At 44.7% G+C, this 12,975-nt stretch overlaps 1 protein-coding gene across 2 annotated transcripts in view; it reads right to left on the bottom strand.

Moving 5' to 3' along the window:
* PPP4R3A (protein phosphatase 4 regulatory subunit 3A) overlaps positions 1-11,753 on the bottom strand; it is a 40,174-nt gene extending 28,421 nt beyond the window's left edge. For both annotated transcript variants that reach the window (XM_060261177.1, XM_060261178.1), the window contains exons 1-2: positions 10,431-11,753; positions 7,413-7,468 (exon numbers count right to left, since the gene is read on the bottom strand). In XM_060261177.1, coding sequence (XP_060117160.1) covers positions 7,413-7,468; positions 10,431-10,572 — 198 coding nt within the window. In that variant the 5' untranslated portion in view covers positions 10,573-11,753. The remainder of the gene's footprint in view (positions 1-7,412; positions 7,469-10,430) is intronic.
* Between the last annotated feature and the right edge of the window lie 1,222 nt (positions 11,754-12,975).

The following is a 12,975-nucleotide window of genomic DNA, read 5'->3' as shown; positions in this document are numbered from 1 at the left end:
AACCTGCTTAAGCACCACACACCCATGGCACAATGGCAGTAACGAAAGCCTACTAGTGTTAACAATATGGCATACACTGCTCACCAATCTGTGGGCCATATATGAGCCCTTTTAAAAAAGGCATTTGTACCAATGCCAAAATTCTGAGGTGATTTGAGGAATTCCTGTGTGTTAGATCCAAAGAACTGCTGCTGGTACTCTGTCTTCGGAACATGATGTTTTTATCCCCCCCTTCATATTGCAACTGGCGCAGAGTGTTAAAGCTGCAGTACTAAGCTCTGCTCACGACCTGAGTTTGATCCCTGGTGGAAGCTCGGTTTTCAGATAGCCAGCTCAAGGTTGGCTCAGCCTTCCATCCTTCTGAGGTTGGTACAATAAGTACCCAGCTTGCTGGGGATAAAGTGCAGATGACTGGGGAAGGCAATGGCAAACCACCCCGTAAAAAGACTGCCGTGAAAACATTGTGAAAGCAATGTCACCCCAGAGTCGGAAATGACTGGTGCTTGCACAGGGGACCTTTCCTTTCTTTCATATTGCAGCCTCTGCATTCTGAAGAGAGATACGGGGAGCAGTAGTGAATAGGCCGAAATTGCTTCTCCTTCTTGCCTGCGTGGAGGTGTTCCAGTTCCACAGTGCACATTTGGATCCAAACTAATGCTTTGTGTGAAACTATATTATATTAGGGCTGGTAAGGGGGGGGGGGTAAATTAAACGACAGGTAGGGACAAAGTGGGAGATCAATTGTGAGAGGTTATACTGAGAGCTATCCAGGCAAGTGCGGATGTCTGCCCAAGGGATTCCAGTGCTCCTGGGGAGGGGAAGATATGACGGTGGGAATAGACAGACATATAAGGGAAGGAGAAGGAGACAAAATAGTGCTCGGCCACCTTCCAGTCTACTTCCCATCCCAACGGTGGTAGGTAGTGGGACCAAGAGGAAATGCTCGTCTCCGTCACTGGTGTTATGCAACGCCAGGTCCATCAACAACAAGACCTCGACCCTCAAGGAGTTCCTACTCCAACAGGATGTGGACCTGGCTTGCGTGACCGAGACCTGGGTGCGGGACGGAGAGACAGTAGCTCTCTCCCAGATGACCCCCCCAGGCTACTCGGTCTTTCACCAGTCACAGAGTAACGGGCGGGGGGGAGGGGTAGCGTTGTTCATACGGGAGGGTTACACCTTTCGGGCTCTCCCGGCTCCAAAGATCGATGGCATTGAATGTGCTGGCCTGACGTGGGATGTTGGAGAGGGGTTGGCGATCTGGCTGGTGTACCGTACACCCAACGCACCAGCCAGTGCCTTACCATCACTATTGGAGGCAGTGGAGGGCTGGGCATTGGAGTTCCCGGGGCTTATGGTCCTGGGTGACTTCAATGTCCATGCCGACAACACGGCCTCCACTCAGGCGATGGATCTAGTGTCTACCATGGCGACACTGGGGCTCTCTCAATTTGTCACAACTCTCACGCATCAGGCCGGGCACACATTAGACCTGATCTTTGCATCCGGGATTTTGGTGAACGATATCGCAGCTGAAGCGGTTCCATGGTCAGATCACCTAGCCCTTAAGGCCCGTGTGGAGACGTCGCCCCAACCCTGTATGGGCGGAGAGCCTATTTTGGCTCGCCCCCGGGGCTTGATGGACCCGGAACGGTTCCAAACAGCCCTGAGGGATCCCTGGCCCACTGGCAATTCCCTCGATGACCTGGTGGAAGTCTGGCAGGACCAGCTTTCCAGGGCTATCGATGAAATTGCACCTCGGCGCCCTCTGCGCCCTCGTAAGAGGCTGGCCCCATGGTATACCTTGGAACTACGCCAGCTGAAACAAGGGCTCAGACGACTTGAGAGATGGTGGAGGCATACTCGGAACGAAGCGACGAGAACATCCTACAGAACGCTTATGAGGTCTTATGAGATGGCAGTCAAGGCTGCAAAGAAAGAATACTTTGCAGCCAAGATTGCATCTGCAAAATCGCGCCCAGCACAATTGTTTAGAGTAATTGGAGATCTTATAACACTGCCACAAGGCAAACCAAATATTAGAGAATCAGAGATAGGCTGTGAGGCATTTGCGAAATATTTTGCAGATAAAATCTCGTCGCTCCGCCAAGACCTGCCTATCACATTAGATACAGTAAGTGAAATTGAGGCTCCGCGCCTGTCTTCAGATTTAATACTGGACCACTTCGACCCGCTCAGCCTGGTGGAAGTCGATGGAATTCTCTCTGCTGCTCGCCCAACAACGTGTGATTTGGACCCTTGCCCCTCTTGGCTGATTAAATCCTGCCAGAGGGAGCTTAGATGTCCTCTACGGGACATCATAAATAGATCCCTCCTAGAGGGGCACTTTCCAACGCCCCTGAAAGAGGCCTTGGTCCGCCCCCTCTTGAAAAAATCTACAGCAGACCCGGCTGAATTGGCAAACTACCGACCGGTGTCCAATTTACCATTTTTAGGTAAAATTATCGAGAGGGCAGTGGCGCTGCAGCTACAGAGATTTCTAGATGACGCTTCCGTCCTGGACCCGTGCCAGTCTGGCTTCCGACTGGGTCACGGGACGGAGACGGTCCTGGTCGCCTTGGTGGATGACCTCCAGCGGCAACTGGATCGAGGCGGTGTGGCAGTGCTGATGTTATTAGATTTGTCAGCTGCATTTGATACAGTCGACCATCAGTTACTGATCCGCCACCTCGCCGACATAGGGGTAGAGGGGCTGGCCTTACAATGGCTTTCCTCCGTCCTCATGGGTCAGGGACAGAGGGTGACGATTGGGGGTGAGCGATCCCAGAGGCGCACACTAGACTGTGGGGTGCCCCAGGGAGCAGTTCTCTCCCCGATGTTATTCAACATCTATATGCGCCCCCTCGCCCAGATTGCCCGGAGATTTGGGCTGGGTTGCCATCAATATGCAGATGACACCCAGCTCTTATTTACTAATGGACGGCCGGCCCGCCTCCGCCCCGGGGAACCTGGACCGGGCTTTGCAGGCTGTTGCAACGTGGCTTAGACTGAGCGAGCTGAAGTTGAACCCAGCGAAGACAGAGGTTCTCCATGTGGGTCGTGGCACTCTGGGAAAGGAAATATCTCTCCCGGCCTTTGACGGGGCGCCACTGAAGACGGCGCAACGGGTAAAGAGCCTGGGTGTCTTACTGGAGCCTTCATTATCAATGGAGGCCCAGATAACAGCCACTGCCACGTCAGCATTTTTTCATCTGAGGCGGGCGAGGCAGTTGGCCCCTTTCCTGGAGCGGCAGGACCTAGCAATGGTGATCCATGCGACGGTCACCTCAAGACTGGACTACTGTAACGCTCTCTACATGGGGCTGCCTCTGTACCGGACCCGGGAACTGCAGCTAGTGCAGAATGCGGCGGCCAGGCTGCTACTTGGTCTCCCAAGATGGGAGCATATATGGCCGGGGCTACGCGGACTGCACTGGCTGCCGATTGTATACCGGATCCAGTACAAAGTGCTGGTCATAACCTTTAAAGCCCTATATGGCCAAGGACCGACCTACCTGAGGGACCGTCTCTCCCCATATGAGCCCCAGAGAGCACTGAGGTCAGTAGGCAAAAACAGACTGAATATCCCTGGGCCAAAAGAAGTTAAACTTCAAAGCACCCGCACTCGGGCCTTTTCAGCTGTTGCCCCACAACTCTGGAACCAGCTCCCAGAGGAGGTGCGGGCCCTGCGGAGCTTAGACCAGTTCCGCAGGGCCTGCAAGACCGCCCTCTTCAAACAGGCGTTCACCAATGACTGAGCTAATGTTTACTGCTAAATTAATAATGTTTACCGCCAATGTTAGTTTTAGGAATGTTTTGATTATTGATTGACTGGTTTTAATGTGAACTTAATGTTTTATTATTGTACTGTTTCACTTTTAAATGTTGTTAGCCGCCCTGAGCCTGCCCCGGCGGGGGAGGGCGGGATACAAATAAAATTTTACATTACATTACATTATGGTTGTCCTATCTGCTACATTTCAGTAAGAGACCACATTCTTATGAAGACAGGACTGCTTGTTCACTCTTCTGCTTCTCTCATGACCTTCAGCTTCTTCAGTTGCTATATTACTTCAGGATATCTTTATAAAATAATCTAGCCCTGCAATAATTCTAAACTGCTTTCTTAAATTCTACGCTTTAAATTCTATGTATGAAACATAATAATCCAACAGTGTAATCCTAAACAGTGCTACATACACTGTACAACCCTAAACAAAGTTACACACTTGGTGTCCTACTGCCTTCAACTGACTTAGAAGTGTGTACTTCTCCTTAGGACTGCACTGATGATATTCTAAATATGGACTTCACAGACTTATATAATAGCATTACAATACCTGCTCCTACACTAACTACACAGTGATTTATTTTCAGTCACTTTCCTGCCACTGTACACTTAAAAATTTCTACATGGAGATTAGTGTTTTCTCATTAACTGCACATTTATTTATTCATACCACCTTTTTGACCTTTTCCAGTGACTACCAATTTCCTTATATACTTCTGGCAAGAAGAATTTGTTACCAGGTGTACTGCATTTACAGGAGCACCCCTATCCTAGTCTGGTAAATGTAACAGGTTGTTTAGATAGGTGACTTGCAGAAGCTTGGTAATTTATTAAACTACATGTGACATTGCATTTCTGTTAATAGCACTGTGATTTTACATGAGTTGAATCTGGACCTAGTAACTTATTACTATTTACCTTATGAACCAGGTCTTGTGTGACTTTATTTCATGTAGTTTTCTCCCCAATATATTACATGGGGAAAAAATGGCAGAAGTGCTCTGGTTTCTCTGTAATACCCTTGAGACAACACTGATACAAAGAACTCATTTATTTTTTCTTTAACATCCATATTTTCACAGATTGCAAAATTGGTAAATTTGGTAGATAAAGCTGGACAGGTCTCACTGGTGTGGCTGGATTAACACCTATGTTTCTTTGGTTCTAAGGGTTTTGCTTAAGGGCAATTTGTATCTCAGCAGCAGCAGTTGCAACTTCTTTCCATCCTATTCTAGCAACCGCTGGGTAGCAATGCCACTCTTACCTTCAACAGGTCAGTGGCTGAGAGGTGAGCCATGACATCAACATCTCCCACATTATTCCTGGATGCAAACATTACCAGAGCAGTACTGCTAGTGGTAACATGGGCTTTCCAGAAAAAATTTGAAATCATAAAAATTCCCATTTCAACTTTAAATAATTTAAATATTTCAATAACAGTAAAATTCAAGTAATGTTACTACAATTTGTCAGTGTTTCATATCCCACATTCAGCTCAACTAAGATTACTGATTTGCAGCAGTACAGCCCTGACCACTATAGATAAACTGAATATATTTGCATATGGAAAACTTCTATAGAGAAATACAGTTTTCCACCTTGTATCACTGGCTGGCAGCATCATGCATCTATAAATCAGCATGGGCAGTTTTATATTTAACTTGTTCATACAGCTGCATTATTAGTTAAGATTTTACTCTTTTCTCCTTCCAGTAATACTGCATATTATGTATTGTCTTCATCACCTCTACAGTGAGATTAACAGCTTGACATTTATAGAAGCATCTAACCCACGATCAATCCTGCCAGATGCAGTAGTCAACAACATTTTAGTACAGCTAGTTTAAAGAATTACAATGAAAGAAGTACACACCACTAAGACCAGTGACTTAACAAGTATTTAGGTAACAAAGGGTCATCGAGGCAGTATAAAAAAATACACAAAACTAAACTCGACCAGGGCCTCGGCTTTTTCGACCCTGCCCCTGATCTGGTGGAATCAGCTCCCCACGGAGATTCGGGCCCTATCAGATTTACTACCATTCCTTAGGGCCCGCAGATGGAGCTATGCCACCAGGCTTTTGGTTGAGGCAAACAGGTGCCTTACTTCACAGCTTATACCATCTATTTGTCCTCCCTTAACTTACCATCTTGACTATTGTATTTCAGGCCAACATCTAAGACATCTATGTTTTAATCTGTAAAATGTGCCCGCACTGCCTATGCTGTATTTCATCCTGTTGTGCTTGTGTTGATTATTTTATTGTTGGGTTTTAATTGTTATTTATTATGTCTGTAATCTGCCCTGAGCCCATCATGGGAAAGGGTGGAATATAAATTTACTGAAAAATAAAATAAAAAACTCTAGTTGTTTAGTTTAATGGCATGCTTACACTTAAATGGGGTAGTAACCATAAGAATGAGAAATACAACCATTCTTATTAACCACTATTCCACTTATTAACAGTGGAGCAGTTTTATAAACTGATTTTACAACCTAGGAAATATAGGTTTACACTGATTTTACAACCTAGGATATTTATAAAACTAGAAGTTTTCAGAAATACTGTACAAATATATCATTTGGTATTCAATATAACAGGTGCAAAACAGCCGAAAAGTTGACATTAACCTCATCGCTAAGGCTTGTTCTTTAAGTGAATCTCAGTTTGTGACATGGAAGAGGGTAGGAACCCCTCTACAAACTACTGCTGTAATCAATTCTTTGCAGTGATCCTTACCCAAAGAATAGCTGAAGCATTCAGCAGTTTCTTCACAATACTCTTAAGGAAGACTGCCTAAAAGATGCGCACACCCACGAGCCCCAAAATATGAAGGATATCAGGCCTTTCTCATTTCCCACTGGTTTATTAGGAAGGTGTTTCCTTTCAGGAAGCTCAGTGCTTTCCCCCAGAGTTTTTAGGGACTTGTTTCTCCAGTTGCAGACCTTCTCAAGGCCTGAATAACATAATACTACTTTGTATTCTAAATCCCACAAGCTATATGTAGCTCTGCTTACTGTACCTCATTCATCTGAAGAAGTGTATATGCACACAAAAGCTTAATTCTTGACTCCTGCTTTGTTCAAATACTTCCCAAGGAAAATCAGAAGAAAGCTTTTATAGCTATCACGTAATAAATGGTCATCTGTTCACACTCAGTGCAAGACTATAATAAAAGAATAAAAACTGACAACCTGAACAGCAAAGGATTGTTTTAAATTACTCTGATACTAACACTTGCTAAAAAAAAGAAAATCTGAAATAAATCCATCTGGTAAAAGTTGCTTGTGAAATCAGAGCTTCTACATAAATCCTTCATTTACACCCCAGAGACTTAACTCACAAGGATATATGGATGAATGAGATAAAAACTTAAAATGTTTCATACACACAAAATAGTTGTACATTAAGCCGCCTGCATGGATGTTTACCATGTTTTTGTTACAGTGCTACCATAAAAACAATCAAGAGAGACATTTCTGGATCATAGCAGTTCACAAACCAGGCGGTAACATCCTCAACAGCATTAGGTAGAAAGCATCCTGGAGTCAGCAGGACCACGTACCTTCCATTTTCAAAGACTGTTGTTATATAAGGAAAATAACAAACAAGATCATTACCTGTTGCTTCTGGTAAGCAGTATTAGGATTGATTTTGGACTCCAGAAGAAGAGAACCTGTAGAGAAGAAGAAAAAGGTTTTTCCCCATATAGAAAATATTTTTTATATACTAAAAATGACTTTAAATAAGCATCCACCAGGTAGAAGAAGAACTGCAGATTTATACCCTGTCCTTCTCTCTGAATCAGAGACCCAGAGCAGCTTACAATCTTCTATATCTTCTCCCCCCACAACAGACACCCTGTGAGGTGGGTGGGGCTGAGAGAGCTCTCACAGAAGCTGCCCTTTCAAGGACAACTCCTGCCAGAACTATGGCTGACCCAAGGCTATTCCAGCAGCTTGAAGTGGAGGAGTGGGGAATCAAACCTGGTTCTCCCAGATAAGAGCCCGCGCACTTAACCATTACACCAAACTGGCTCTCGGTAGACAATAAATATACCCTTTTAATACATAATTCAGAAATTCAGCACTGATCTTGATGGATGCGGCACTGAGATCTTTCTTCACTCAAACCTCAATTACAGTATTCTGTAGCATTCAAAATATCACTAAGTTAATGGTTAAACAATTAATACCCTCTCCATATATAGTGTATTTAATTATAGCTGTCGCCTCAGTTGATAAAGAAAGTTCAATGAGGTTGATTTAGAAACATGAAAAGATTTTCATTAGAGGTTTAAAAGGCTGATGTTAAAAGTACATTTATTATCTTCTATGAACAATTAAATAAACATTCAGTTCAAACCAGAAACCCACAAGAAAGTAACTGCTACTAAATATAATTAATTGTGGAACAAGAGTAGACTAAACAAATGGGTAACTTATTACTATTAGAAAAGGCAACAGAATTGTGTATGAGAATGGATGGATAGATTATACACACACAGAGACACACAGGATGGTGAGATCCCATGGTACTGAAGAGTGTATGTGTCTCCTCCAACCATGCAGTCAAGCACAAAGGCTCTTCCCACCTGAGTGACACTATCCTAGAGAAGTGCTAGTTAGATTGAAGAGAGTCATTTGATTAGCCATGTCCTCATTGTTGGAGCAGTCACATGCACTCTGCAGCAACAGTTATGTAGTCCCACAATGGTAAGAGTGGTGTGGGTGGTTTCTCGAAACCACAGGAGTCACACCCTAAATGGCACAACTATCCTACAGCCTTTGTCCCTCTTGGGCTAAATACTTAGAATTTAACGTATTAAGCCCATGCATTTCATAACATAATCAGTTTTGTGCCTTGATGTTAAATATCAAACATAATCAATTAAACTGATGGTATAAAAGTCACACAGATAACCAAAAGACAGCAAGGCAGTTATGAATAAGCATATCTCTCTTTTTGATATCTTGGTGTTTATGTGACTTACTAGATCCATCTAGAAACCCATCCCTTTATGGTATCACTCCTCAGAAAAGCAGATGCCACAGCTAAATATAGTTATGAAACTTTTAACTTTCTTTTCAAATACACTCAAGGTGATTTGTAACAATAAAAACAATGCCACAATGTACAAAGCAAATCTGAACAAGATGTTCTAGGAAAAGCCTACAAAAATAAACTTTACTATAGTTTGGAAGTCCAACAAGTGGCCTTAACAACTCTGATAAAGTGAAGCAGAGATTCTAATAACTATCAGTTTACTTATTCTACTAAGTATATGAAATATACTAAACACAATATACTAAATATATGGTGAACCTAGATATCCCCCCAAAATTAACAGCATAACACACAAATTAGAACTGCAGCACAACTCTTATGCATGTTCACTCAAAATAAATAAAAAAATAAATAGGGTTCCGTTCAGAGTAAATATGGTTAGATCAGGCTGTAAATCTGAAATTGTATGCATGCATGCCTGGGAACAAGTTCCACTGAACTCAGAGAAACTTAGGTATAACATTGGAACATGGTATTTTGTCACCCAGACCCATTAATTTTTGTTAATGTATAACTGTAGAAAAAGATCAACAATTTTTAGGCTACTACATAATACAGCCCCTACAAATTAATATTATAAACAGAAGATACAGATTAACAAATAACATCACTACCTCTATAACAAATAACATCACTACCTCTATAACAAATAACATCACTACCTCTATTAGAACAATAACTCAAAACCAGAGCTTCAAATTTAATTTGCAGCAAACACAACAATTTGCTGATTTCATGTGGAAATTCCACAAAATCTCTCTCTATAAGAGGAGAAAAGGAGCTTTACAATACAGCAAAGAAATTTTTTTGCAAACTTATAATGAGACTATGCAGTTCATGAGTTTCAAAGATATCAGTGCATTCCCTTCAGCATGCTGTGACTGACAAGGACTGGAAGAAACTACACAGAAGCCTGACATGTCCCATCTGAGAAAACAAACAGATTAGTTTTTATAGCGTCTGCTGCCATAAAAATTAATGGAACTTCTGCAATGGTGTTCAATAGGATGTGAGCAGAATCCCAAACTATTCAAAAACAGTCTGTAGCAAACTGCTAATCTGACACATAGGAGTACTGGAAAACTCATATATGTTTATGTCCTTGTTATCTGTATTTTAACGATCGCTATACATGCTCGATATGCAGTGCTATAAAATTCATATAACCAAGTTACAAGTTTATCAGCAACATTACCGAGTAAGGCTTTTATAGTATTTTATAAATGTAAAATATATTAACAAATACTATACTTTCTTCAGTCTGGTTATTACTGCTTTAACCCATGTTCAAAACAAAAGATATTACACTTATGGAGTACTTATACATTAACAAAATTACAGGATCATATTTGTATGAATGTTGTTATGCATGCATAGCAATGTGTAATATCACCAGACAGTGGGAATCTTCTGTCACTGGTGCCAGCAACATATGGACAATAATCCTTTGTTGGTTTGAGAATTTCATATAAATTATGCAACACAGAAATTCTATCTTCACTTGCAACTTCCAACACACACCCTATTATGAAAATACGGTTAATACTTTTGACCTACACATACACACTTACCATCACTCTCTGCCCTGACTAGCAGGGACATGCCCTTCAGCCTTTCCACATAGCCAGAGGACACATGTCCAGTGCCACGATCATCCCACTGTCGATCTTCATTCAGAGTATACACCTTCACCCTCCTCCGGGTATCAGTCATCCTGCCACTTGCCTCACCACAAGGGCCTACAATATGTGCTCAAACTGAGATGGGGGGGGCTTGCCCCCCTCAGTTAAGAGAGCAGGAAAGATTTTAAGAGTTCCACAGAAAACTCTAAAGAGTTCTTTTTCTTTCGTTCTTTTTTTAAAATTGTCACTGCTAAAGTAGCTGCATCACCCTCAAAAAGGGACAAAATCAAAACAGGAGTCTGTTAGAGAATATGGGAGCACAGGGCTTCGTTTGCCAAGTAGTGAAAGCTTCAGAGTGCGAGACAACAGGAAGTAGCGATACTATAGAGGAAGAAGCACGCGAGATTGGGGGAGGGGGGGAAGAATGTCAGTGTAAAAAATGGGAAAGGGCAGCTACAGACGGGCCAGGATTACACAGGTGACAAGAAGCAAAAAGCACGGGTGACAGAATTTGCAAGTGAAGTGGCACAACTGTGTGCGCGTGTGGAAGATGCGGATTCGTGATTAACTATCACAGCACAAACCAGGAGAGTTTGGAGGGTGGGAAATTCGGGAGCGGGAACGATTAGCCAGTAACACAGCGAATCCCCCCCCCCCCTCAAGTGAACAGGAATGGAAACACGCGATGTAATCGGGGACGAAACTGGGGAAGGGTGACAGGAAGAGACGGGGTTGCGAAGGTAAAGGAGGGGATCGGTTCCCCCTCGGCCCGGCCCTATTGTGCAAGGAGTCGGCAGGCCCCAAGCCCCTTCCGCTAGTTGTCCTGAGTCAGACTTGGGGGACCGAGACGGAGCCGCCCCTCTTCTCAGCGAAGGCCGCGGCCTAAACCGGGGGAAGCGGGAGAAGAGGCCGGCTTGCTCGGGTGGGGGCAGGGAGGGAGGCCCTGTGAGCCGAGCGCGCGGGCGGGCGGGCTCAGCGCCTTGTCCTCCCCATGAGCTCCTCTCACAAGCCGCGGTGGCCGCACTCCCAGCCCGACTCCTCCGCCGCCATGTTCTTCCTGCTCCCGCTTCTCTCGCCACTGAGCTCAAGGCAAGCTTCTTGGCCCGCTTCTAGCCCCCCGCTCCAGTCCGGGCACCCGACAAGGGAGCGTGACCCCTCCGGCGGACGGGTCGCGTGGACGAGGCGCTGGCCGTTGGTGTCCTTCTGCCTCAGGTTCACTCACTGCACGGCCGCCATCTTGGTTTCACCTCTCACTGGAGGCGCGGGGTCTCCTAGCCAAAGGCGGCACGGGCCGGCCGCGAACATTTAAAGGGCCAGCAGCCTTAGCAAGTATCGTTGCCGAGTTGGAAACGCGCAAACGGACAAAAAGAAAAGGGGAGTGGGGAGCCGCGCTCCATACAGAAGGAGTCCCCCCCCCCCTTCTTGGTATAAAAAGAAAACATAAATGCATTTGTAGAACTAGGAACAAAAAGTGGCGCCTGAAGCGGCACATTATGGAGTGAAATGAAAAGGGGATGTCATTTCTTGAAGTCACTTGACAGATGGGAGCATATAGGGGGGGCGGGGTCTAGGCAGTCTTCTGGGTGAAGGTCATATATTTTGCTTACTGTAGGAAGTTGGTGGTTGACACTAAATCCCCAACAAGACAGGCAAAAGATGGTTGAAGGGAGACCCGAAAGACACTTCAGCAGTAATACAAACTCATCCCTATCCTTCGCCCTCTCTGGCTTAACTTTCCTGATTAACGTGACAAGAGGCGTGGAGCTGTTCTTCCCAGAAGCCTTTGTGTTAAATATATTCACTGATGTCTGTGAGTCTGTTTACTTGGTACATTTTTGTTGTGTCTGGCGTTAGTCCCGGAAAGTTCAGCACAGCACACTTGTGGGCGATGCCTGGAAGGGATGAATGCAGCCCGCCTATGACGATCAGCGGCAGGAAGTTTAACTGGCCAGGATTGGACCTGACCAGGAAGAAGGTTGTTCCGGGAAATATATATAACAGAGGACTCGGCCCCACCATGTTGTCTTTGAGAGCCAGTTTGGTGTAGTGGTTAAGTGCACGGACTCTTATCTGGGAGAACCAGGTTCGATTCCCCACTCCTCCACTTGCACCTGCTAGCATGGTCTTGGGTCAGCCATAGCTCTGGCAGAGCTTGTCCTTGAAAGGGCAGCTGCTGTAAAAGCACTCTCAGCCCCACCTACCTCACAGGGTGTTTGTTGTGGGGGGAGGGGAGGTAGAGGAGATTGTGACTGCTCTGAGATTCAGAGTATAGGGCGGGATATAAATCCAAAATCATCTTCTTCTTTGTGATGTACTCACTAATAAAGCATGTTGCCATCTGAACGTCTCTGACTTCTATACATTACACTGGTGACGAGGATAAGATTCTGGTGAGCAGAGAGCAGCCTATAGCCTCCAGCGCCCTGAGCTCTAGTGCTTCTGTGGCCGAGGACACGGCTACTGCTCCCGGACAAACCCTACTGGCATTCGAAGT

The sequence above is a fragment of the Heteronotia binoei genome, chromosome 21, assembly GCF_032191835.1.
Source record: "Heteronotia binoei isolate CCM8104 ecotype False Entrance Well chromosome 21, APGP_CSIRO_Hbin_v1, whole genome shotgun sequence".
Taxonomy (NCBI): domain Eukaryota; kingdom Metazoa; phylum Chordata; class Lepidosauria; order Squamata; family Gekkonidae; genus Heteronotia; species Heteronotia binoei.
The sequence above is the reverse complement of the archived record's forward strand: the minus strand, read 5'-3'. Positions and strand labels throughout refer to the sequence as shown.